Genomic DNA, 24,760 nt, shown 5'->3' on the forward strand with positions numbered 1-24,760 from the left:
TGGCTGAGCACTGCCTGGTGCCGGGGGGGGGGGCAAATCCCATTGCAGCCATAACCCCCCCCATCGCCGCAGGAGCCGGGTGCCCGTGCAATGCTCACACCTTTATTGATACAAATGTACAAGGACACATCTTACAGTAGGGAGCGCGGCCCCAGTGGGGGAAAAGGGGGGCAGGACACCCAGGGATGGGGTCCCCATGGGTGCCCCGGTCCAGTGTTAACGCTGCGGGTGGCCCCGGGGGTACCGGCCGCCCGGCGAGGGGCTCTCTGGGGAGGGTTCGGGGGGTACATGGCCACCGCCGCCACAGACACAGGCTATGTACAGGATAAGTTAGGTGCAACCAGGGGCTGTACAGGGGGATGTGGGCACCTACCCCCAGCACCTCAGTGGCGTGGGGGGCACAGGGGGGGAGCTCACCCCACACCCTGGCTCCCCATGGGCTAAAGGCCATGTGCAGCTGCGCTCACCCCAGGTGCCAGAGGGGAAGGAGAGACAAGAAGAGAGTGGAGGGGGGGCGCGGGCCGGTGCTCACTGCTTCTTCTCGCGGGTGGTGATGGTGACCAGCTGCTTGGCGGCCTTGGCGATGTCGTAGGCACACTGGATGACCTGCTGCGTCAGGAGCTGGTAGTCCACGGCGGCGCCCGGCTCGGGGGGCACGGTCTTGCGGCACTCGCTCTGCAGGCGGTAGGCGCTGGCGTTGAGCAGCCGCAGCGAGCTCCGCACCGTCTCCAGTGCTGGCTTCTGTAAAGGGGTAAAGGAAGCATCAGGATCCGTACCAGGGGGAATCGGTGCCTTGTGGGGACCCCCCAGCCAAACCCCTTTCCACCTTGGGGAACAGCGATGCCATCTCCGTCACAGCCGAGTGGATCTTCTCCGAGCAGGGCATGAAGCTGGGAGCAAGGAGAAGGGGTGAGCACGGGGGGATACAATAACTCCCACCCATGGGAATGCAGCCCTGAGGCCGTGCCCCAGCCCTACCTGTCGTGCTTGGACTCCTGCGCCGCCCGCAGCAGCTCCTGGATGTTCTTGGTGACCTGCTCGGTTTTGAGGATCACGTCCTCCGTGCTGGGCAGCCCCGGGTCCAGCTCCCCGTCCAGCGGGTCCAGCTCATGCGGGAAGTCCTCGTCCTTGCTCAGCTCCACAAACCGCTTCCCCTCCATGCTGCAGGGATCGACCAACGTAGCCGGGTCAGTGTCAGCCCCGTGTCCCTGTGTCCATGTGTCCCCCGGCCCCGGAACTCACCTGATCAGGACCTCACCCGCCTGCGTGTTGTCATAGTCGCTGTCGGTGCCACTGCCGTGCCGGTCCAGCTTGCTCTGCAGGGGAGAGGAGTAGCGTCAAGCCCTGCCCAGCTCCATCCCAGCACAGGGATTGGGGTCTCCCCACCCCAAGAGCTTCCCCTCTCCCAGTACATCACCATGTGCCGGGCACCATCAGGCGGGCAGGAGAGCAGCGGGGAGGATGGGGGAAAGGGCACCGAGGAGGCAGACGGACCTTTCCGGATCTGGAGGGGGATAAAAAGGGTAAACCAGCACTGAACAGGATGCAGAGGGGTCTGGAGCAAACCCTGGTGACGTGCAGGAGAGGATGAGCACAGGGGACACCGCTCCCTGCATGCAGGAACATCCCATGGCTGCTGTTCCTTGGGGATGTCCCAGCCTGATCTAGGGGAACCGGACATTCGAGAGGCCACATCCCAGGACAGACACAGCCACCACAACCCATGCAGGAGCAGTCCCCACCGCAGCCCCCTTACCCGGTACACGCTGGCCGGGATGTGCATGGAGTACAGAGCCTCATCCTCCACCTCCTGCTGGCACACGAAAGGTTATGGCCCTGTGGGGACAGGACCCAGTGCCCCAACCCCCCCCCTCCTGTCCCAGCACACTCACCCCAGCCCCAAAGGGCTGCAGCCGGGTCACCAGCTCCTCCACCGGCTGCCCAAAGGGCTTCAGTGCCGAGCCCGGCTCATACATGGAGAAGGCCTGGCGGTCCCGGCGGAGTGGGGGGGCCGTGCCCGGGGGGTGCCCGTGCTCCGGCCGCTCGCTGGGAGCCGGGGCTGGGTGCGCGGGACCAGACTGCTGCCGGATCTGCGTGTTCTCTGCCTGCAGCTTGTGGATCTGCAGCCAAGGACGGGAGGCATCAGTGAGGAGGGGTCATGGCAAGGATGGGGTATAACAAAGGAAGGGTCCTGCTGGTCCTGCACCCACCTCGCGCTGCAGCCGGCGCAGCTCATCGCTCAGGCTGTTGTTCACCTTCATCAGCTGCTGCACCTTGGCTTCAGAGGCAGCCAGAGCCTTCTTCACCTCCAGGTACTCCTGCAGCGTGATGGGGCCGTCCGAGAGGTCGGAGGAATCCATGCTCTATGGGGACACAGGCTCAGTAACAGAATCCCAGCGCTAGGGTTGTGGTCCGGGATGGGGATCCAGGCTCACCCGGGCACGGTTGTTGCGGGACGCGTTGCGCAGCAGCTCCTGGTCCGTATCCTCGTCGGAGGCGACGCTGTCGTAGTCGTGCTGGTCATCCTGGTCACTCTGGCTGCGCAGCGAGTAGTCGAGGGCGTCTAGGGGAGGGCAAAGGGGGTGCTGAGCACAGGACAGAGGGGAGATGCTCAGCTGCCCCCATCGCTGCTCCCCCCCATCCCTCACCTGTGGGGCTCAGCAGACTCTTCCCTTGCTGCCGGCGCTTGGCTTCCCCAAGGATGTCAATGAGCAAAGTGGCAAATTCCCTGGCGTTGAACCTGGCCAGCTTCTGACGGCCCTGGGAGGGGACGGGGGGGAGAAGGGAGTGAGCAGGACTCTGGGTGCAAGGGGCTGGGGGGGGCACAGGGCTTTGGACGGGGCTCACCTGGTTGCGTGTGGCCGAGTACTCGGGGTTGACGGGCAGGAAAGGCACGGCGCTGCGCTCCGTCACCAACGTGCTGTGGTTCTGTGTCGTCAGCCACACTGCGGGCAGGCAGCGGGCTCAGACCCCCAACGGGGGGCTACAAGGACCGGACCCCCACCTCTGGAGCAAGCCGCAGCCTGGGGCTGGCAGCGGGGCAGGCAGGACGCAGGCGCGGGCGCAGAGCCAGGCTTGGGCTGGGAGCGGAGCCCGGCCGGGATGACGGGAATCGCCTTCCCCAGCCTCCCCGCAGGGCTGGGGACCCCCCCAGTACAACCCCCCCCACTCCTTAGCCTTTGGGGCACCCGTTCTGCACTCCCCATGTGTCAGGCAGGGGGTCTGGCACCCTTATCGGTGCCCACTCACCATAGAAATGGGGTGACCGCCACCCCGCCACCCCCCCCAGCTCAAGGGCACCCTCCAGGCTGTGCCCTCATCCCCGGGGGGTCCCGGCACCCACCTCCAGCAGCACCCCAAGCCCCGGCACCCAGCAGCGGCCCCTTGCACCGAGAAACCCTCCCCGGCCGGAGGAATGAGGAAGGAGGGGCCTGCGGTCCCTGCGGACGCATCCGGATCGGGGGGAGCGCTGGGCTCAGCCCTGGCCCCACCGCCTGCTCCTCCCCGCGCCGGGACGCCCGCCCCAGCCCTGAGGGGGTTCTCCCTGCGCCCCCCCCCGGCTCACCCGCGTCGTTCTCCCGCCGGTCCACCTCATCATACACATCCATGGCCAGCTCCTCGAACAGGCGGTTGCTGAGCTGCAGCGGGAACAGGGAATGGCGTCAAGCGGGATAGGGGGAGCGGATAGGACCCCCCCCACAAAGCCCTGTCCTGGCTCCAACTCACCGCTTGCAGCTTCTTCTTGGCTGCCTTGGCCAGCTCAGAGAGGTCCAGGCTGGGGGTGTGCAGAGAAAGGGGAAGACACTGAGGTTATCCCTGTTCTGTCCCCACTAAAAGTCCCCAACTACACCCCACTAGGACCAGGACCCCCCCCAAGGGCTGGCGAGCAGGCACACGGGGATGAGGTGGCCAAGGGCGAGCAGGACCCCCCCTCCCTTGGTGCCCTGCAGGCTGGGCAGGGGGGACCCATGCCAGTGGCACTGGGGGACCCCCAGAGCCAAGCAGACAATACCTCTGTGCCATGCACTTTGGGCGCACCCTGCGCTCCGGAGAAGGCAGCGGAGGGAAGAACAGGATAAAGGCGGATGTTAAACGCGCGGGCACGCGGACCCCCCGTTACACCCCCCAAAGGATGCTCCAGAGCCAGTCACAGGGAGGTGACCGCGGTCCCCCCCTTCAGCCCAGTGGGGACACCGGGGGGGACATGGGACGGGGCAGCGGGGTTATGGGCACGGGGCACTCACCTATCGGCCATCTGCGGGATGATGTAGTGCCCGTTCTTGTGGTCTGAGCAAAGAGAGGGGAGGTGAGCAGAGCCCTGTGCTCCCCCCCTCCCCGGGTTAACCACCCCCCCGGGACCCCCATGCTCACCTGGCTTCCTGCCGCAGAGGTAGAAGGCCAGCCGGTCGGTCAGCTCGTACTGGCACTCCACCAGCCGCTCCGCCAGCTCGTGCTGGGCTGCCTGCCTGTGAGAGGATGGGCAGGGGTGATGCACACCCTATGGGGGTGCAGGCAGAGGGTACCCCCCCCCCATTCCCCATCCTCACCTGGCATAGTCAATGGGGGTCCGGCCGTTCACATCGGGTGCCCCGGGGTCGGCGCCGTAGACCACCAGCAGCTCTGCCTGCAGGATCTGGCCGGCCTTGGCCGCCACGTGCAGTGGTGTGGTGCCTTTCTCCTGCGGGCATGGGCAGCATCAGCCCCGCATCCAGCCCATGGGATGGGGGCCCGGAACCCCCCTCAAATCCCAGCACCATCCCCAGCCCCACCAGTGCTCACCGGGTGGAAGAAGTTGGCCTGTGCGCCCAGCGACAGCAGGCGCAGGCACGTCTCCAGGTTGCCCGTCCGCACGCTCGAATGCAATTGCTGCAGAGGAGAGGAGTAAGGGGGGCAAATCTGTCTCCAGCACCAAGGGGGGGGGCCCTGCACCCACACCCCACCTTGCTGAGGTCCTTGGCAGTGACACCATCGTCATCCCGGCACGGCAGCTTGTGGACGAAGGCCAGCATCTGGTACTTGGCGCGGATGAACTCTGACTTGGTGGGGCTGGAACAGGTTGTGGGGTGAAGGGGGGGTGCCTGGCCAGCACTGACCCCCTCCCCACGGCACGGGGGGCACTTACTGCACTTTGTCCTGGGGGTTTGCCTTCCGGCGCCCGCTCTGAACCTGGGCTGGATCCAGCAGTGAGTGCTCCCAGATGGAGTTGGCCCCGTTGCTCGCCAAGGTGTGCACCATCTGCGGGGGACAGGCAGGACACAGTGGGCATGGGGGGGTCCCTGTATGACCTGTATGACCCCCCCTCATGTCCCCATGGGGTCAGCACCCACCTGGAGCAGGGTGGCGGGCCAGGGGCTGTGTCTGAGGTGCTTGACGATGGAGATGTGGCGGCCCAGGCTGCGGTGCACGCTGCAGCACTCGTCGCAGATGAGCACCCCGCGGTTGATGGACGCCCAGCCGGGGTCTGCGGGGTGGAACAAGGGGATGTCACTGGGGGTCCCCTCCCCATGCGGCCCCCTCCCCATCCACCCCACTGCTGCTGGGGGGGGATGCGTTGCCATAGCAACGGTTTCCCCGGTGACAGTGAGGGGCTCAGCCCATCGACAGGGGAAACCCACAGGTTTCCCATAGCAACCAGCACCAGCCAAAGGGGGGGCAGGATTTGGCCTCCCCCACCATGAGGGCAGCTGGTGGCAGAGATGATGCCAGCTCCATGGCAGAGCACCCCAAGCAGTGCCACCCTGAGTCATGGCAGCACCCAGTGAGGCTGTGCACCCCCTCGGCCCCCAGCTGGGCATTTGGGGGAGCCCTGGATAAGGGGGAATGTGGCCCTCAATGAGGGGCACCCCCAGCCCATGGGCTCCCACCCATGGTGGTCGCCAGCTCTGCAGCCCCATCACCCCACACCAGCCCCACAGGGCACCCCAGCTCTGGGGTCAGGTGCCATGGCCCCCCCACACTGCCAGCCCCCCCCATTCTCAGCCGTTGTCCCCAGCCCGGCCAGACTGGAGCCCTTTGTGTCCCGTCAGGAACAAAGGGCTGTTTGAGCCGCCGCGCCGGCCCCACGCTGGCACCAGCCCTGGCACCCGCGGGGGCCCCGCTCGCGGCAGCTCCCCACGCCCGCACCCCAAAAACAGGTCCTGGGGCTGGGCCGGGGGGAGATCCAGCCCCGTGGGGGGGCTGTGGGGCTGTAACTGCTCCCAGCAGCACCGAGGGCACGATTTGGGGACCCTCAGCTGGGTCACAGCCCCCTCTCATGGATGATGCTGAACTGTCCCTGGGTGCTGCAGGGGACCCCACCAGCCTCTGCCAGCCCCACCCCCCCTTGTAGGGCCTACACAAACACCTCCACACAGATGGGGGGAGCCCCAAGCCCCTGTTCTCAGCGCAATGGACCGCTGTTGGGGTGCTGGGAGTCCTCAGGGATGGGGGGTCAGCCTGGAAGGGTGCCCTTGAGCTGGGGTGTGTGGGGGTCACCCCATTTCCATGGTGGGACGGGCACCAACAGGCACACCAAACCCACTCCCTGCCACCAGGGAAGTGCAGAGCTGGTGCCCCGAAGGGTGAGGAGCAGGCGGTGGCAGCACTGGCCAGCAACAATGGTCCCAGTGGGGTCCCAAATCCCCCCTCCTCATCCCCTGTGATGCAGTTTGGGGTCACGCAGTGCTGCAGTGCCCTGGGGCCGAGGTGGGGCGTCTGGGGGGGTGCCTGGCAGCCCTGTGCACACAGATGGCAGCGCCTTGGCAGCCGCCGCAGCAGCATCTGCGCCTTGTTGTCCGCTGCCCACGGGAACAGGACGCTCCGAGCAGGGGGAGCCGGCCGGAGAGGCCGCCCGGGACACCGCTGATCTCGGGTACCCCAGGGCAGCATCCCAAGCACCGCAGGGGAGGACGGGGTGCGGGTGGGACTGCAGCAGCTCAGGGAGCGCTGGCACTGGGGCACCCCAAATCCTGGGAGGATCATGGAGCTTAAGGGAATGCTGGCACCTCCGTCCCTGCACCGGGACCCCCAGCACTCAGCCCAGCAATGGTGAGCAGGGGGCTGGGGCTGGCCGGCATTCAGCCAAGGGAGCCTGGGCAGAGGGATCAGGACACCCCACAGACACCCCAGCACACAGGGCCGGGCAGCACATCCCCGGCGGGTGCTCCCGGCGCGGTAGGAAGCGGCCTCTGGACTTTATAACTCATTTCCTCACATGGCTGCCAGGCGATAAGAGATTGGAAGAAACTGGTTTCCATTTCCCCCCGCCCCGGCAGGGAGCCCTGGCACCGCCCCACGCACCCCTGTGCCCCCCGCTTGCCCCCCGCATGCGGGACGTGCCGGAGGCAGGGCAGCCCCGTACCCACGCGTGCCGCCGGCTTCCCTGGCAGGATCCGGCCATTGGCACGTGGCCGGAATAATTTCGGCACAGCCTTGGCCCGCGGGCAGCTTTCCGGGGCCGGCTCGGAGCGAGAGCCTCCACTCTCGGCCCTGTTCATTCATTGCCATGGGGACGCCCGTGGTGGCCATGGGCAGGGTTTGGGGGGTCCGGCCCTACTGTGGGCAGGGTTTATAGGATCCAGCCCCACTGCAGCACCCATGGGCTCGTGCCTGATGTGGGGGCTGTGGGCACTGGCACCATCGGGGATGCGAATCGTCTTGCCCAGGCTCAGGCTCTGGCTTGCAGCGCGGCCGCCACCGCCAAGAACGGATCCAGGCGGTGTGGGTGCTGGCTGTGGGGTGCTGTGGGGTACTCCCCCCCTCCATCCCACCCTTTGCAGTGTCCTCGGTGCTGCTGGCACCCACTGGCAAATCCCCAGCCTGCGCCAGCAGCCCCCATGCTGAGGGTGCGAAGGCTGCGGGTGATGCATGGGGGTGGTGGGTGCAGTGGGGGCACACTGGGTGCTCAGGGGGGAATCGGGGTCACGTTTGGGGTGTACTGCGAGATTCCTGGAGGAGGGAAAAAGGGGTGCACTAAAGCGTTGCATCAGAGGGCTCCTGGGTGGCAAAGCAGGGTGCAGTGGGGGTCCCTGGGGTTTGCACTGCAGGGTGCAGAGGGGTGACCGTGGGGGGGTCCTGGGGGGACGCAGAGGCCTCACACTGGGGAACAGGAGATGTAAAAAGGGCTCCGTGGGCGCATCCCGGGGGATGCAGAGCGGGTGCACGGGGGTACCGCGGGGTGCAGAGGGGCTGTACCGGAGCCGAACCGGGCAGTGCGAGGCAGGCTCTTTGGAGGGGGGGGCAATGGCGGCGGATGGGGAGCACCGCGGGGTGCCGCGGGGTCCGCGCGGGGTGCGGGGGGGCCGGTCCTTACCTGGTGCGCTGCAGTCGGCGCACACCTCCGCCCGCGGCGCCTTCCGGGACATCCTCAGCGGCGAGGCGGGCCCGGGCCCGGGCCTCTGCGCCAGCGTGGGGCGGCGGCGGCGGCACCCCCGGGCCCGCCGGGGGGAGGAAAGGGGGAAGGGGGGGGGAGCCTTGCGGCGGGGCTGGGGCGGGGGGCGGCGGGGGCCCGGGGCCGCGGCACGCCGGGGGCTACCGGCTGCTCCCTGCGCCCGGCGGCTCCGCAGGAAGCGGCGCAGGCCCGGCCCCGGCGGAGGAGGGGCCGCACCGCCCCCGCCCCGCACCGGCAGCGCCGCCGCGACCGCCCCGCACCGGCACCTGCGTCCGCACCCGCAGCCGCACCGCCGGCGCCCAGGCACAGGCACAGCCCTGCACAGCCCCGGTCCTGGTCCCGGTATTCCCGATCGAGTCCTGGGCACTTCCCACCCCGGGTCTGGTTCCAGCCCTGAGCACCCCGCCTGCTCCTGGACACCCCCTGGTCCTGACCCGCGTGGTCAGTGCCCTCCTGTCCCGTTCTCGGCCCAAAGCACTGTCCCGGTCGTGGTCTCAGCCCTGGTCCTGTTCATCTCGCTCCCCGGCTCGAGGTCCTGGACACCCCTGTAGTCCTTGTCCTGCTCCCAGCCCAGGTCCTTCACACCCCAGTCCGAGCTCTGGGCCCCTCCCTGTTGTCCCAAGTCCTGCTTCAGGCCCCTCAGCACCGGCTCTGGCACTCGTCTTGCACCCACCCCCAGCCTGGACACCCCTAATCCTGGCACTCTGGCACTGGGCACCCCACTCCTGTGCATCCCATCGCCGGGCGCTATGGGGTGCAGTGCAGGCAAGCACTGGTCAGGTTGTGGGGCACAGGTCACGGGGTTCCTTCCTGCCCTAGCCGTGCAGGCAGGACACTGCACTGTGGATGTGCAGGGTGGGCCACAGCATTCCCAGTAGATTCATCAGGGAATTTCGGGGGGGTGGGGGTACTGGATAGACCCATTTATGGTCTACCCCCCCCCCGGCATCCTTTAAGCACTTGGGGCAGGGAGGACGCCCCATTGCACAGGCAGCTGTGGGGGTCAGACCCCTCCATCGCGCCCACCCCATGCAGGATCCACAGGACCGGCGCCGAATCCTGTCCCCCAGCACCATGGGTCAGACAACGAGTGACCTCACCGAGGGGATGGCCCATGACGTCATGGGACAGCGGGGACATGCGGGATGCTGTGCGGGAACCGGGGCAGGGGGATGCGACCACCACCAGCACCACCGCCTTCATTGTGGCTGAACGGGGAATAACGAGGGGGTTCAGCCCCATGGCGGGGCGGGGGGCAGCGGGTCGGGGGCCGGGAGCGTGGCGCCGGCAGGAGGCTGAGGCAGTGGCTGAGGCCCAGCCTCGCATTGTTCTCGGGCAGCAGCCGGAAAACACGACGCCCGCCCGGGAGAAACGCAGGCGGAAAAGGAAACTGGGCTGGGGGCCCGCGGCGGCAGCTGCCCGGCACGGGGGTGCGCGGACCCCCCCCCCAACGCCTTCACCCCTGCCCTGCCATGTGCCCAGAGCCAGGATGGGGGAAGCGGGAGGGGGGAAAATGAGCGTGGAGAGAGGATGTTGGGGGGCCTGAGGGTCAGCGGGTGACACTTTGCAGCCAACACCACCCGCCTCCCCCCCCCGCAGGGTCGGAGGCCGCGGCGATGGGCTGCGCGATGCGGGGTTTGGGCAGGGGCCGAGGAAGAAAGAGGAGGATGAAGAAGGGGGCGACGCCGGGCAGTGTGACTACAAGTCCCATGAGGCCGGGCGGTGCGGGGGGGCGAGGGGGAAGCACCGTGCGGGAGGTGCCGGTTCCTCCCCGCCCCGCGCCCCCCCGCGCCCCGCTCCGCCCCGCGCCGCGCCCGCCGCGCCGCTCCAGCATGCACGGAGGATGCTCGCGTCTTGCTCAGGCAGGAAGGGGCCGGAGGGCAGGTACCCGCTGCACTACCTCGTCTGGCACAACCGCGCCCGCGACCTGGACCGGGAGCTCAGCGCCAAGCAGGTGGGGGGGGGGAAAGGGGGGTACCCCCGGGCACGGCCCGGTTCGGCTCGGTTCAGCTGATGCAATGCTGCCGGGCTGCAGCCGGGCTCCTGGTCGGGGCTGGGATGAGGATGGAGATGATGGTGGTGATGATAATGATGGGGTCCCTTGCGTGGCTGGCAGGGCTTTGGGGGTACCGTGTGTCTCCCTGCACTCCGGGACTGTGCCGGCTGTCCCCGGGGCCGGCGTGGAGCAATGGGTACCACCCGCCGGTCCCCTGCATCCCCCAGCTCACGCAGCTGCAAGCAGCCCTCCCCACGTGTCCCCTGCTAGGCCTCTGCAGACCCAGCACCCGAACCTGCACCCCACTTCTGGAGGTGCTCACAGCCCCGCTGCAGCCCCCCAGCTCCCCACCCTCAGGCTGATCCCCTCTGGGGAGAGACACAGGGCCCTGATGCTGCTATGGGGTGCAGACCCCAGCGCCAAAAGGCCGGTCGGGTTCCTCTCGGCGTGGGGGACCCCCGGTGTCCCCCATCCCGGGAAGCCCCCAGCCGGCGGTGGTGAAGCACGTCCCCAGGCGGGTTCCCAGCCTCCCTTCTCCCCCGTGGCGTTGCAATTCAGGTAATTAAAACCCAACCCCGAAGACGCAGGAAACCGCAGGCGCTGGAGGGAGGCTGGTGGTGAGGCTGTGACCAGCATCCCCGCTCCCTCGGCCGGGCTCCCGGCACCCCAGGGTGCTGAGGGCCGCGCCGGATGGACCCCGCTGATGCACAAACCAGGGGGCTGCTGTACCACGATGCTCCCGCCGGGATGCAGGCGATGGCTCCCGCCACACCCGCCTCCATTGTGGGGGCCAGCCGGGATGGATGCGCCGGCATCGCCCCACCGCCGGCACGTTTATTCCCGTGGTGATTTGGGGTCGTTTTTCCCAGGAGCTCGGTGTGGTGCAGATCAAAGCTGGGTGCAGGCGGTGGAGGCGGCTCAGGAGATGCTGGTGCTGCAGGGAGGGTTTCCAGCACACCCCGAGCCTGGCTCTGGTGGGGCTCTGACATGGTCCCTGCTGCCATTTGCAGGGTGAAAGCAAAGCCGGCTCTGTGTGCACCCATGGGTGCTGCAGGCCAGACCCCAGGGCAAACGGGGCCTTGGGGCCAGCCCAAGCTGAGCCACCCATCCCTATCCAGGGCATCCAGGGACACGGCTCAGTACACATGCAGGTGTTTGGGGATGGGAAGTGCTGGGGCAGCTGGCAGTATTGCTCCTCTTCATGTCCCCATAAGGGCCCTGTGTGGGTGACCCCTGAATTGTCACCAGGAGCTCCTGTCTATGCTTGCCTCCACCTGGGGAGTGAGGGCCAGTGGGTCCTTGTGGCAGAGACAGCACAAGGAGGTGGCAGGCAGTGACACAGAGCCCATTGTACCAGGACATCCCACACCACCGCCTGCCCTGTCACACATGGCTGGGACCCAGGGCTGCACAGGGACAGCAGCGCCCAGCACCACCTCCCTGTGCTGGCATCCCCTGATGCCACCTGGGAGCAGACACTGGGGTCCCCCACCCTGGGGACAACCCCGGCACAGGGGATGCTCTGTGCCACGTCCTGGCTGGCACGGGAGGAGCAGCCAGAGCTGCACCCCTGCCACCCCAGAGCCATCCCTGTCCCCATCGCCAGTGGGTGCCCCAGCCCCAGGACGGGCAGCGCTGTGAGGTCTGTGCTGCAGCCCCTTGGGCTGGAGCTGTCCCAGCACCAGGCCCAGGACCGAGCTCTTGCTGGTAAAAACTGGGTCACGCCGTGTCCCCAGGGCTTGGCTCCTGTGCCGCATCCCCGGAGCAGGGACCCTGATCCTGCCCGGCACTGGGGCAAGGCTGCAGCTGGGGAGCCCCACTGAGCCTGCAGCACCCGTCCCCCAGCTGGGGGGCGATTGCTTTAATTAGAGTCATTTCATTAGCGCAATTAAGCAGCAGCAGTCGCCTGGAGAGCGTTGGAGCAGCACGTTGGCTCCTGGAGACCTGGGGGGCTGTGTTGCTCCAGTGATGTGGGCAGCCTGGTGGGGGTTCCCCTTCATGGTGAGCCTCTGGGGGTGAGGGGCATGGGGATGTCCCTGAGCAGGGATGAGGAATCCCTGGGGCACAGGGAATGCAGGATGTGCCCAAGAGCGAGGCAGGGACTTGCCTGGGTTTTGAGAGCCCACACCCCAACCCTGCCCAGCCCCAGACACCTCTGGGGTGCCTGCTCCCAGCTGGCACCTTTGGGTCCTGCAGCCCAGCTTTGCGCTCCCCAAAACCCGTGCCTTGATTCGGGATCCATCCCACTGCCCTCTCCCCTGGCTACACGCAGCTGCCCCTCTCCGGGCACAAGGTGCTGGGGTGCAGAGGCTGGTCCCGCACTGCCGCTCCATCATCCGCTGCGCCGTATCCCCAGCCCGGGGGTTGGCTGCGATGCTGCACCCCACGCGGGTGCTCGGGGTGCCCATCACCACCACCCCCCCCGCGAGGGATTCCTCGGGGCTGGCCGGGTGCCCGGCTCTGGGCTTGGCACAAACAATGGCAGCCCCAGCGTGCGGCTCCCCAGGGCCGGGGATCCTCGGAGCAGTCGCTCCGCTCACGCAGCCGCCTGCGGCTCAGGCAGGGGAACACGTGCACCCGCCGCAGCCACGCTCCGGGCCTCGGCAGAGGGGGGCTGCCAGCGGTGCTGCCTGGCAACTGGGCAGCAGCACCCCCCCTGCATCCAAACCACAGAGGTGGGGGCTTTTCCCAAGCTTGCAGCTGCATCAAGCCATGCAGAGCCCCATGCGCTGCACCCGTGGCATCCCTGCGCCCCAATGCCATGCCCCTGCTCCATGCCCGTATGGGTGGGTAGAGCCCAGCTTGACCGTGCTGAGCTGTGCTGGGTGCTGAGAGCACCACTGCACCCTCCCCATGGGTCTGAGGAGCAGGGAGAGCCTTTTGGGGTGCATGTCCTGGGGGAGCTGAGGGGATGCTCGCTGAGATGCCATCAGATGTTGACTGCTTGTGGGAGCTTCACATCTGCATTGAAGGGCAGGGTCTGGCCACCCCGGTGGTCCCTGAGGCCCATTCCCTCCTGGCAGGCTGACATTGAGCAGCTGGACCCCCGAGGACGCACCCCACTGCACCTGGCCACCACGCTGGGCCACCTCGAGTGCGCCAGGGTGCTGCTGAAGCATGGTGCTGACGTGGGCAAGGAGAACCGCAGCGGCTGGACGGGTGAGCCTTGGTCCTCCATCAGCCTGCCCTGGCATGGGCATGGGCATGGGCATGGGCATGGGCACAGCCAGTGGTGCAGCTCCCCAGGGGACAGCTCACATGGTGGCAGATGCATGTGGCCACCTCTGCCGTGCCACAGCCCTGGGCAACTGCCCCTCTCTGCCCTGCAGTGCTGCAGGAGGCTGTGAGCACCCGGGACCTGGAGTTGGTGCAGTTGGTCCTGCGCTACCGCGACTACCAGAGAGCCATCAAGCGCCTGGCTGGGATCCCCATCCTGCTGGAGAAGCTGCGCAAGGTATCCCCATCCCTCCATCCCATGGGAATAGTAGGGTGGGATGGCGGGCAGGGGAATGCTGGCCACGAGCTCCTCCTGACCCCATTGGGCTCTCGGCAGGCCCAGGACTTCTATGTGGAGATGAAGTGGGAATTCACCAGCTGGGGTAAGCTCGGGGTAGAGCATTGCTGGGGAGGGAGTGGGAGTCCCTCAGCCCCAACATCCATCCCCATCCCCGGGATGGTGGACACCGTCCTCCCTCTCCCCATACACCCCAAGCTTGCAGACCCCTGTCCCCAGATGCATCCCCCCCCCCCATCTCAGTGCTGTCAGCCCACTCGAGGGGCAGGCTGGCCCCATCCCTGGCTGGGCTATCACCATCTCTCCCCAGTGCCGCTGGTGTCCAAGATCTGCCCCAGCGACACCTACAAGGTGTGGAAGAGTGGCCAGAACCTGCGAGTGGACACCACGCTGCTGGGCTTTGACCATATGACCTGGCAGCGGGGCAACCGCAGCTTTGTCTTTAGGGGACAAGGTGAGAGCGCACCAGGATCCCCCTGTGCCCTCAATGGGGAGCACTGCAGAGCGCCCTGGGCATGGGTGACGTGGTTATCCTGACCCTGCTCCCTGCAGACACCAGCGCGGTGGTGATGGAGATCGACCACGACCGGCGGGTGGTGTACTCGGAGACACTGGCCCTGGCCGGCCACGACCAGGAGGTGCTGCTGGCTGCTGTGCAGCCCACCGAGGAGCAGGTGATGGGGCGGCTGACGGCCCCCGTCGTCACCACACAGCTCGACACCAAGAACATCGCCTTTGAGAGGTGGGCTGGGGGCAGCACCTTGCCCATTCCTAGGGATGTGCAGCCCCGCAGGCTGGATGAACGGGACCATCCATTGCTCACTGTGTTGTGTCACCCAAGGAATAAGTCCGGCATTCTGGGCTGGAGGAGTGAGAAGACAGAAATGGTGAATGGGTACGAGGCCAAGGTGAGGGGCAGGGCTTGAGCTGCCTGAAGGGATATGGCTGGTTGTGGGTTGGGGGTATCCACATCAGCCATTCCCCCTTCCTCATCCAGGTCTACGGCGCATCCAATGTGGAGCTGATCACGCGGACACGGACCGAGCACCTCTCGGACCAGCACAAGGGCAAGAGCAAAGGTGGAGCCAGCACGGGCTGGGTGGGCAGAGCATCATACCCGCTCTTGCCCTCACCCCCTCATGTCCCATAGGCAGCAAGACCCCTCTGCAGTCCTTCCTGGGCATCGCTGAGCAGCATGTGGGGCCCAACAACGGGGTGAGCGTCCCATGGGTCTGAGGGGTGTCCCCACAGTTGGACACCCCCCTCACCCCCCTGGGCCATCCCATAGACGCTGATCACGCAGACACTGAGCCACGCCAACCCCACCGCCATCACCCCGGAGGAGTACTTCAACCCCAACTTTGAGCTGGGCAACCGGGACATGGGGCGGCCCATGGAGCTCACCACCAAGACACAGAAGTGAGGGGGGAAGGAGCAGATTGGGGACCCCCCTGTCCTTCCCCTCCATCTCCTTGCCCGCTGCGGAGCCCCCCCATGGGGGGGGCAGGCAGGGGGTCCCCAGCCTGGCGCCTGTCCCCGGCAGGTTCAAGGCGAAGCTGTGGCTGTGTGAGGACCATCCGCTGTCCCTCTGCGAGCAGGTTGCCCCCATCATTGACCTCATGGCAATAAGCAACGCGCTCTTCGCCAAGCTGCGGGACTTCATCACCCTGCGCCTCCCACCCGGCTTCCCCGTCAAGATCGGTACGAGGGGGGGTCTTTAGGGGTACAGGGGTGCAGCCCCATTCCCTCCCTGCTTTTTATCCCTTTTTCCACAGAAATCCCTATCTTCCACATCCTCAATGCCCGCATCACCTTTGGGAACCTCAATGGGTGCGACGAGCCCGTCAGCTCCCTGCGGCACAGCCCCAGCAGCGAGGCCCCTTCACCCAGCAGTGACTCCTCCAGCATCAGCAGCTCCAGCTCCCTGAGTACTTGGGGTTAGGGTGGACACGGGTGATGGGGTAGGGGGGAGACACAGAGGGGTACCCAGCCTTTTGGTGCCTGTCTCCCATAGCCTCATGCCGCGCGTGTGAGATGGACCCAGCCCTGTTCGAGGTGCCGCGGGGGTACAGCGTGGTAGGGACGCACCAGGATGCCCTGCGGGAGGATGAGGATGATCTGCTGCAGTTCGCCATCCAGCAGAGCCTGCTGGAGGCGGGCAGTGAGTATGACCAGGTGGGTACGGACACCCCCCCTGCCTCCCATTGCCCACCCCATCCTGATGCTGCTGCGGGAGCCTCATCCCACCTTGCCCCATCCCTGCATCCCGTGGTGATGGGTCAGCGCTCATGCCATGGAACTATATTTTGGGGCGCTCAGGGCAAAAGGGGTGCCACCCTCTGACCCCCCCTCTGCCACCATCCATAGGTGACCATTTGGGAAGCGCTAACCAACAGCAAACCAGGCACCCACCCCATGTCCCACGAGGGCCGCCGGGGAGACAGGTTGGTAAGGTCCAGCCAGCCCCCCCGGGGGAGCGGGAGCGGGTGCTGGCTCCGCAGGGACCCCCATTGAGACCCTGCCACCCCCCCCCCCCAGGACTCCCCAGCACACAGCAGCGCCCCGGCCCCCCGCTGCCCCTGCGCCGGGGGGGGGCCGGGGGCCCAGCTCCCTGTTCCCCAGCTACGCGGAGCAGTTGCGCTTGGCCATGGCGCTGTCGGCGAGGGAGCAGGAGGAAGCCGAGCGCCGGACGCGCCAGGAGGAGGAGGATCTGCAGCGGATCCTGCAGCTCTCGCTGACCGAGAAGTGACCCCGCACCCCCACTAACCCCCCCCCCTCCATCCCTATGGGGATGGGGATGCGGCCGGTGCCGTGTATGGGGGCACAGAGGGGGAGCGGGGTGGGGGGAGGCAGCCCAAGCACTGCAAGCGGGGAGAGGGGTGCAGGATTTGGCCTTGGTGTGGGGGAGATCATCCCCGTAGTTGGGGTGCAGGGGGGGCACCCCACAGCAGGATGGGGTGGGGATGGGTGGCAGCCCTGCAGAGGGGTGGCAGAGACCAGGGGGGGCAACCCTACAGACTGTACCCACCCCTGGGATCCCCAACTGCCCTATGGGGTGCTGCTCGGCCCCTCACGCTAAGGAGGTGGTGGGGGGCACATCCTGCCCCAGATGGGGGTCTGCCAGTTGTGTGGGGTCCTGGGCTGCCCCCTGGAGCTGGGGGGCTCTGCTCAGGCACCCCAAGCCCCTCAGCCCAGGCGCTACCAAGTGCACTTACCCGGGAGCTGCTCTGCCTGCCATGGGAGGGGCTCAGCCCCATTGCACCCCACAGCCAGCGTGGGGACCCCCACCCCGGTGCGGGGGTCCACTGGGGCAGCCAAGGGGGTGCCTGTGAAAGGCCACCCGGTGTCACCCCCCTTAACCCCCTGCTCGCACCCCCTGCCCTGCTCCCCCCCCCTTGGCAGCGCTGCACCCCCTCGTCCCGGGCACTGACCCCGAGAGAAACCTTATGTCAATGGTGCTAACCCCCGGCCCCCCCTGCCCCGGGCTGCTCCTCCTTTGCACATGGGGGGCTGGGGGCAACGGGGGGGCCGGGCTCGCTCCCCTGGGACTTTTCACAGCCGGTGCCCCCCCCTCCACCCCATGCACCCCACAAGCGACATCTGGGCCAGGGCCGGGGGAGCCTGAGCAGCTCCAACCGCGGCCAACACCAATAAATGCTCTTTAATGTTTGTCTCTCCTGGTCTCTCTGTGCCTGCCCCGGGGCAGGGGGGTGCAGGCAGGGCCCCCCCAGCATGGCAGCCCCATGTCCCTGGTACCTGCTACACAGCCATGGGGGGCTGAGCCCTTTATTAAAGGGGGACCCAGGAGCAAAGAGCCGGGTGGGAGCCGCTGAGGGGGGCGATGGGGCAGTGGGAGGCAAAGGGGGTGATGGAGGGGGATGTAGCACCGTACCCAAGCACATCCTGGCCATGGGGGGGTCCAACAGCTCTCTGTGCTGGGGGGGTGCTGGCATCCAGCTTGCAGGTCCCTGAGGAGGGATGCTCAGCAGCCCCAGCCTGTGGGCACTGAAGTGGGACCCCCTCGGGTGCCAGGACACCGTCGGAGCAGGATGTGACCGATGCCATTGGGGGGGGGGTCCAGGGATTGATCCCCTCCCTGCAGCCTCGGCTCCTGGGGAAAGAACACGGCTCTGGGCTCCTGCCCTCTGCGGGGACTCGGCTTTAATCCCCAGGGGGCCGGGGCAGTCCTGGCCGTGGCCACCGCGTTAGTCCGTGCCGTTGGTGAACTGGCAGAGTTTGTTCTCCAGGTCGGAGATGCGCTTCTCGTGCGCTTGGACCGTCTCCTTCAGGGCACGGATCTCCTCCAGCACCTCCTGCAAGGCCGGCTGCTGCTGGGGCACACACGCAGGGTCACTGGGGAGCCCCTTCCGACCCCACCGCAGGCAGGGGAGAGCCCTGCCACAACATCCCCATCCCCAGGACACTCACAGAGACGTTGGGGTCACAACCAGAGTGGCTGCGGCGGGGGCCGGGGGGGGGTTTGTTGTCCAGGATGTTCTTCTTGACCACCTTCAGCTCCCGGTTCTTGATGGGGACGTACCCATCCCGCAGCGAGATGAGGATGGGCTCTGCATCCTTACCAGACAGCCACTCATCCGCCTCCAGCGCCGGCTCCGGGCCCGGCGTGTCGGGATACAGGTCATCCTGGAAGAGGTCTGACTGCGGGGCGAGGGAGACTGCAATGAGACAAGGTGTCCCCTCCTTACCCCCCCACCTCCCCTGGGACCCAATGGACTCACCTTGCGTGGCACCGTCATGACGATGGGCTCGCACTTGCGCTCGTGCAGCTTGAAGAACCTGCGTGGGGCAGAGGCAGTGAGGGTCCAGCCACCCCCTTGTGACCCCTCCGGGTCCCCTGAGCACCCCCCAAGCTCTTACCTGGCGATCTCACACTTGCTGACGTCCAGGCCCCGCTTGGGCATGAAGCCCATACCCCGCTGCGGCTCCTTGCTGCTGTAGGTGTTCAGGTAGTGCACATAGGGTGCCTCATCCGTGATCTCGAAGTACCGGATGCTGCTGTCACCCTGCGGGCGTGGGGACGGCTGTCAGCCAGCCCTGGCACCCCCACAGACATGGGTGGCATCGGGAGGTGCACCCAGGGGGGTTTTACCTTCCCACAGAGGTAGACAATGCTGGAGTCAGCGTCATAGAAGGGCAGCAGGACCCCGTTGCTTGTGTCCATCTCCTGCAGGGCGATCGGCTCCTCAAAGTTGTTCTGTGGGGCCGGAGCAGTGGGGGGTGAGTGATGGTCCCCAAACCCCCACCCTGGTTAGTCACACATTAGCCACAGCACTCTGCGGGGACAGGGCTGGCCCCCCCCACGGTACACACCCCCCCAGGCACACAGCTTGTCATGTCCCCCCCCCCAGAACATCCTGCCCTGCTCCTGCTTACCTGCATGACTGAGTGCATCCCAGCCTTGTGTTCCCCCCCCCAGCACTCCTTGTTCCCCCATCCCCAGCACAGCACAGCACACTTGGGAACTTGGCATCTTTATAGGGGGGACACAGCAGGCACCCCACCCCGGGGCAGGGAAGGGGGCAGAGGTTTGGGGTGGCCAAGTTCCCGGGGCAGCACTCCATGCGGCCTCGTTACCGGGTCCCACAAGCCCAGCTCCCGCTGGCTCATTCTGGTAAAGCCCGTGGTAAAGATGTGTCCTTCCCGCGTGAAGATGGCCCGCACGGGCCTCAGCCCTTCGTGGGGGGCAAACCTCTCCTGGGGGAAGGGGGAGAGAGTCAGCATGGGGCATGGGATGGGGGAAAATGGGAGGGGGTCCGGATCTGTCCCCCAGAAGAGATGCTGAGTCCTGCTGCTGGGGAGTGCATGAGGCTGCTGGAGCGCATGTGCTGCTGAAGAGCATCCCTGGTACCCAGTGCATCTGTGGTACCCAGTGCATCCCTGGTACTTGGAGCATCACTGGTACCTGGAGCATCACTGGTACCCAGAGCATCCCTAACACTCAGTGCATTCCCAGCTTGGCTGAGCTCCATAGGGTCCCCAGAGCGGTGCTGGCCAGGCAGGAGCCACTTTCTCATACCAGGTCCCAGAGGGCCAGCTGCCGCTCACTCATCTTGCTGAAGCCAGTGGTGAAGATCTTGCCATCGGCCATGAAGATGGCGCGGATGGGGCGGACGCCGTCGTGGGGTTTGTCTTTCTCCTGCGCCGGCCGTTAGCGGGTTAAAACCAAACACAGAGACGCGCGGTGCAGGGGGTTAGTAGGGTCAGGCAGGCACTGGGGGGGACCCCGTGGCGGGCTGGTGGCGGGGACACATGGGGGACACTCACCGCCACAACCTGCTGCTTGCGGGGGTCAATGATTCGAACCTTCTTGTCCTTGCAGGTGGTGACGAGGAGGCTGCCATTGCGGTTCCAGCCCACGTTGTAGATGAGGTCAGTGTGCATGTCATCCAGCGCCAGCAGCATCTCCCCCGTGCCCACGTTCCACAGGATCACCAGGTTGTCGCAGCCTGAGGAGGACCAAGGGGGTAGACAACATCACTCCACAGACCCCCCTCTAAACCCCGGGGAGGTGACCTGGGGACCCCCTTTACCTGCGCTGAGCAGCACGTTGCGGGCGGTGGGATGCCACGAGATGATGCTCACCCGCTTGGAGTGTCCCTCCAGCGTCACCACCGGCTCCGTGATGTTGCGCATGGGGACGTAGTCAGGGATCTGCCACACCTTGAAGGGGGGGGACACGGACAGCGGGGTGTGGGATGGTGGGGATCACCCCACGCCTGAGCACTAAGCGGCTGAGGGCCTCGGAGCCAATTAACCTCATCCTTAATCCCGGCTCAGGCTGCAGGAGGCTGGCAATGGGACAACAGCAGCACCTCCATCCTGGGGTGCACCCCTCGCAGTTGGGTTGCTGATGGACACAGGGAAAGGGGTGCACCCCCAGTACCCCCCCCCCCCCCCCCCGCTATTCCTGGGTGCTGAGTCGCCGATGCAGGTATATTTAGCACAAAGTGCTGCATCATGGAGAGAGCAGCAGCCGCCAGCGTGAACGCATGGCACCGCGGCTAAAAATAGGCCAGTGACACTTCGCAGGCAGCGGGATGGGGGGGGCGATGCCCTGCACGGCTCCCCCTGCGCCCGTCACCCCCCTCCCGCCCGGGTCTGCCCCTCACCATGACGGTGGTGTCCTCCGAGGCGCTGGCGATGACGTTGTCGTTGTGGGGGCACCAGTCGATGTCCAGCACGGGCGCCGTGTGCCCCGTCACCAGCGGGTGGTTCTTGTCCACCCGTCCCGTCTGCAAGGCCGAGGTGCCTGGGTGAGTACCCAGCAGTGGGGGGGACGCTGCCAGGGGACCCCCAAACCCCAGCCTGGCCACAACGTGGTGCTGTGGCACAAGAGGGACATGCAGGGGGCCCAGAGCTTTGCACCTGCCTTGAAGGGGGAAACTGAGGCACGCAGTGGGAATGGGCTCAGTTAGCATGAGGCCCTTAATGGGACATGGAGGAGATCAGTGTGATCTGGGAGAGGTTGTTTTGTGTCCTCCCTGATGACACGGAGAGGTTGGGGACCCCCTCCAAGCCCCTCTGCTGGGGTGGGCAGCACAGACCCCCACCCCACTGAGATGCTCTCTGCTCATCATGTGCTCCCAAGGAATTCCGGCCAGGAAGAAAGCAGCCAGGGGTTTCCTGCATCCCCTCAGCTGCCCTCGGGTCATCACCCTTCACAGATGCAGAAGATCAGCCCAGTCTGTCCATTCATCCGTGGCAGGATGGAAATATTGGGGCGAAACTGGGTGACTCTGGGGCCACAGCAGCCCCCCAAAAGCAGAGCCCATCAGCACATCCCCCCCCAGTACATTGCATCAGGGTTCAGTCCCCAGCAGCCTCCTGCTCACCTTGGCAAGGGGCAGGACGATGAAGGCCCCTCCGCCACCGGACTCCACGATGATGGCCACAAACTTGGGGTTGACGGCGCAGAAGGAGCTGTCACACGTCACCTTGGAGACGCGGATGTCCTCGTACATCTGGTCGGCCTTCACCGGCTGCCCAAACACGTGCCGGAACTTGCTCTGGCGCACCACGCGTCGGCTCATGGCTGGGGGGTGCAGGGTCAGGCCATGACCCCCCCGGCACAGCAGGAAGGGGGTTTGGTGCCCTTGTCCCCCTGATAAATCACCCCCATCCTGGGCACAGGGGGAAGCCTTGGGACATGGAGATGGCAGGGGATGGGGATGCAGGATGGTGCCTGATGTAACCTTTATCCCACACAGGGAGTGGGGACAGCCCCTGTGCAGGGCCGTGTGCGTGCTGCAAGTGCTGCGGATGGGCATTCTGTGGCCAGAGACACTTGATGGCTGGGCAGTGACATGGTCATGCCATGATGTGCTGCTGTGCCCTGTGGCTGTGCCGTGTCCCAAGACCAGCACTGGGGTTGGCACAAGGGCAGCTGTAGTAGAGAAATGGGGCTGAGGAGAGCTGAGGGTGGACATGGAGGTGCCTTGCACCAGGTCACAGCTTGTCCCCTTGTGCCCCATTCTGCATCAGTGGCCCAAAGATACCTGGCTCGACACAGCAAGCAGGAGGGAGGTTGTGCATCCAGCATTGCTTATCTCATGCCTACCCCATGGGCTCCTGCATGTGTCATCCATTCTGCATGCACAGCCCATTCCCCTGGCACTGACCCCAGGTGAGGGCTGGACCTGGCACAGCCATGCAGCCCTGTGGGCACCCCCGGGGTGCAGAGGAGCCCCCTGTGCTCACCATGGCCCCAGCGGGGTTCCCATCCCAGCCAGGAACGCTGCCCACCATCACCCATCTCTGTCCCAAGCCTCTGCTGCTCCTGGGACCTATCGAAGGGTACTGATCCCCTCAAGACCCCTGGAGCTGGGGCTCTGCAGCACCCATGAGCCACTGACCAGGGACTCCGCTGTGCTCTCTGGGGGCCTCAGCCATTGTCAGGGGCTGTATCCAGCCACTAAACCTCATCCAGGAGCACCAGGCACCACTGCTGCAGGCAGAGATAGGAGCAGATCCGCTCCTCCATGACCCGGCCAGTGGCTTTTGGCCAGGGCACGGGCAGCACTGAACCAAGCCACATCTGCCCAGTCCCTGGGTGTCCCCGAGGGTTCTTGTGGCCCTTCAGCATCATCCCCGGCCCGGCAGAACGGGTTGTGGGTTGGAGCCTGGCTACCAAGGGGGCCTGGACACTGGCACCGCTGCTGTCAGCCCCAGGGCCCCAGACATGGTCCCCAGCCCTGGGGAGGGATGCGTGGGCTCCGTGGGGACACCCTCCGGGTACTTTGCAGCACAGTGGGAGCAGAGCTTGGGGTGTAGGGACACAGGGAGGGGGTTATGGCCTGGCTGGGCAGAGGGCATGCAGGGTGCAGGCAGGGTGCAGGCAGGGCATGGGGTGCAGGAATGGTGCTGGTGAGGAGCAGACGTGGTGCAGGCAGAGTTGAGCAGGGTGCAGGCAGGGCAGAGGGTGCAGGTTGGGTGCAAGCAGAGTTGGACAGGGTGCAGGCAGAGCTGAGTGGGGTGCAGGCAGAGTTCAGGCAGGGTGCTGGCAGGGTGCTGGCAAGTGCTGAACAGGGTGTAGACAGGATACAAGCAGGCTGCTAATGGTCTGCAGGCAGGGTGCTCGCAGGCTGCAGGCATGACAGCTGGATGGGGTGCAGGCAGGGTCGGATGGGGTGCTAGCAGCACGCAGCCGGGGTTCAGGCTGGATACAGGCAAGGTGCCGGCAGGGTACATGCGGGATACAGGCAGGATACAGCAGGACAGCCCCGCGCCCCGCTCCCCGGCCGTGCCATTACGTTGCCACGATTGAATCCGCAGCGGCTGCTCGGGAACGACCAGAGGTCACTGTCCAAATATAGCCATCTCCTGCGGGGCGGCGGCGGGCGCCGCGGGGCCGGGGTCCCTCCGCACCCCCCCTCCCGCCCCGTGCCCGGTCCCCGCTGCCCGGTCCCCGCTGCCCGCGCCCCAGCTCCCACCTGCGCTCCGCGGCTCCTGCGCGCTGCGGGCGCTGCGCCCCGCTCGGCTCCGCCCGGCCCGGCCCCGCTGCGCTCCCCCCGCCACACCACGGCCCGGCCCGGCCCGGCCCGGCCCCGCTCCGCCCGGAGCGGCTGCGCTCGGCTCCGCGCAGTGCCGCTGCCGCAGAGAACAGCTGAGCCGAGCCGGGCGCCGCGGCCGCCACAGCCCCCCCGCGGCGGGCACCGGGAGGTGGGGGGGGCCCGGGCCGGCCCCGCCTGTCCCCGCACCCCGCCCGGCCCCCGGCCCGGCCCCCTCTGGCCCCGAAAGCGGGGAGCCCCTCACCCCCCCGGCGCGGTGCGTGGGACCCCTGCGCACTGCGCTGCAGCGGGATGGGGATGGGGATTGCCCCCTCTGCGCCTTCCTACAGCGCTCTGAGAGACCACGGCGGGGGGGTTCAACCCCAACACTCCCCTTCCATCACCCCGGGGTCACTTCTGCCCAGGGCTCAAGCGGGCACAGGGCTGCTGGGCATCCCCGCATCCCTGCATTGGGTGCCCCCGCATCCTGCGGCCAGCCCAGTCCCACCGAAGCCATGGCCATGGGCTGGCCCCAACCCCGTGGGTCCATAAACTGCCTCCCCTGGAGCGAGGGAGCTGCAAGCCCATAGGGGTGATGAGCCCACATCAGCCCTGCGCAGCAGGACGGTTACAGGCACATCCAGAAACCAGATTTGGAATTTAGCAGAAGCCTGCCCTGCAGGGATGCCCTGGCCCAAGGGGATTAAGGGATTGTGGGGCTCGGGGACCGGTGGGAGGGGAGCTGCGGTTCCTGGAAAGGCAGCAAAGCCCTGGACCCTACAAGGGCACCGTGTGGAGCCAGGCAAGCATTGGCTGAGCCGGGCAGGAGGGGGCTGCTGGCAAAAAGGAAGGGAAAAGGTGACATCCCTGCTCAC

General features: G+C 66.6%; 3 protein-coding genes across 8 annotated transcripts; 1 reads left to right on the forward strand and 2 right to left on the reverse strand.

The window, feature by feature from the left end:
* Window positions 1–367: 367 nt before the first annotated feature.
* On the reverse strand, window positions 368–8,342 carry GIT1 (GIT ArfGAP 1; the record flags this gene model as incomplete). 4 transcript variants are annotated; one of them, XM_080630341.1, is made up of 22 exons in its annotated part: window positions 368–741; window positions 827–890; window positions 979–1,161; window positions 1,243–1,316; window positions 1,418–1,504; window positions 1,757–1,810; window positions 1,893–2,120; window positions 2,211–2,363; window positions 2,436–2,563; window positions 2,649–2,760; window positions 2,848–2,945; window positions 3,566–3,638; window positions 3,727–3,775; window positions 4,013–4,039; window positions 4,245–4,287; window positions 4,372–4,466; window positions 4,548–4,678; window positions 4,780–4,866; window positions 4,941–5,046; window positions 5,123–5,235; window positions 5,328–5,461; window positions 8,291–8,342. In XM_080630341.1, the coding sequence occupies 22 exons, from the start codon at window positions 8,340–8,342 to the stop codon at window positions 529–531; spliced, it is 2,304 nt and encodes a 767-aa protein (XP_080486467.1). In that variant the 3' UTR covers window positions 368–528. The 4 variants fall into 4 exon arrangements, with proteins under 4 accessions (XP_080486467.1, XP_080486468.1, XP_080486469.1 ...); XM_080630342.1 differs by lacking the exon at window positions 4,013–4,039; XM_080630343.1 differs by lacking the exon at window positions 4,013–4,039 and having other exon boundaries at window positions 1,243–1,314; window positions 1,413–1,504.
* A 1,869-nt stretch (window positions 8,343–10,211) lies between these two features.
* ANKRD13B (ankyrin repeat domain 13B) lies at window positions 10,212–16,644 on the forward strand (the record flags this gene model as incomplete). 2 transcript variants are annotated; one of them, XM_080629798.1, is made up of 15 exons in its annotated part: window positions 10,212–10,322; window positions 13,388–13,523; window positions 13,694–13,818; window positions 13,918–13,963; window positions 14,189–14,332; window positions 14,431–14,620; window positions 14,720–14,786; window positions 14,876–14,957; window positions 15,029–15,093; window positions 15,167–15,297; window positions 15,422–15,579; window positions 15,654–15,806; window positions 15,893–16,053; window positions 16,246–16,326; window positions 16,417–16,644. In XM_080629798.1, the coding sequence occupies 15 exons, from the start codon at window positions 10,212–10,214 to the stop codon at window positions 16,642–16,644; spliced, it is 1,878 nt and encodes a 625-aa protein (XP_080485924.1). The 2 variants fall into 2 exon arrangements, with proteins under 2 accessions (XP_080485924.1, XP_080485925.1); XM_080629799.1 differs by having other exon boundaries at window positions 16,246–16,322.
* Window positions 16,645–18,021: 1,377 nt separating this feature from the next.
* Window positions 18,022–21,929, reverse strand: CORO6 (coronin 6; the record flags this gene model as incomplete). Of its 2 annotated transcripts, none has more annotated exons than XM_080629904.1 (10): window positions 18,022–18,206; window positions 18,307–18,537; window positions 18,618–18,675; window positions 18,757–18,902; window positions 18,989–19,093; window positions 19,474–19,593; window positions 20,164–20,345; window positions 20,430–20,559; window positions 21,009–21,131; window positions 21,732–21,929. In XM_080629904.1, the coding sequence occupies 10 exons, from the start codon at window positions 21,927–21,929 to the stop codon at window positions 18,084–18,086; spliced, it is 1,416 nt and encodes a 471-aa protein (XP_080486030.1). In that variant the 3' UTR covers window positions 18,022–18,083. The 2 variants fall into 2 exon arrangements, with proteins under 2 accessions (XP_080486030.1, XP_080486029.1); XM_080629903.1 differs by lacking the exon at window positions 19,474–19,593 and adding an exon at window positions 19,916–20,035.
* Between the last annotated feature and the right edge of the window lie 2,831 nt (window positions 21,930–24,760).

The sequence above is a fragment of the Psittacula echo genome (genome assembly GCF_963264785.1).
Source record: "Psittacula echo genome assembly, chromosome: 15".
NCBI classification, from domain to species: Eukaryota; Metazoa; Chordata; class Aves; order Psittaciformes; family Psittacidae; genus Psittacula; species Psittacula echo.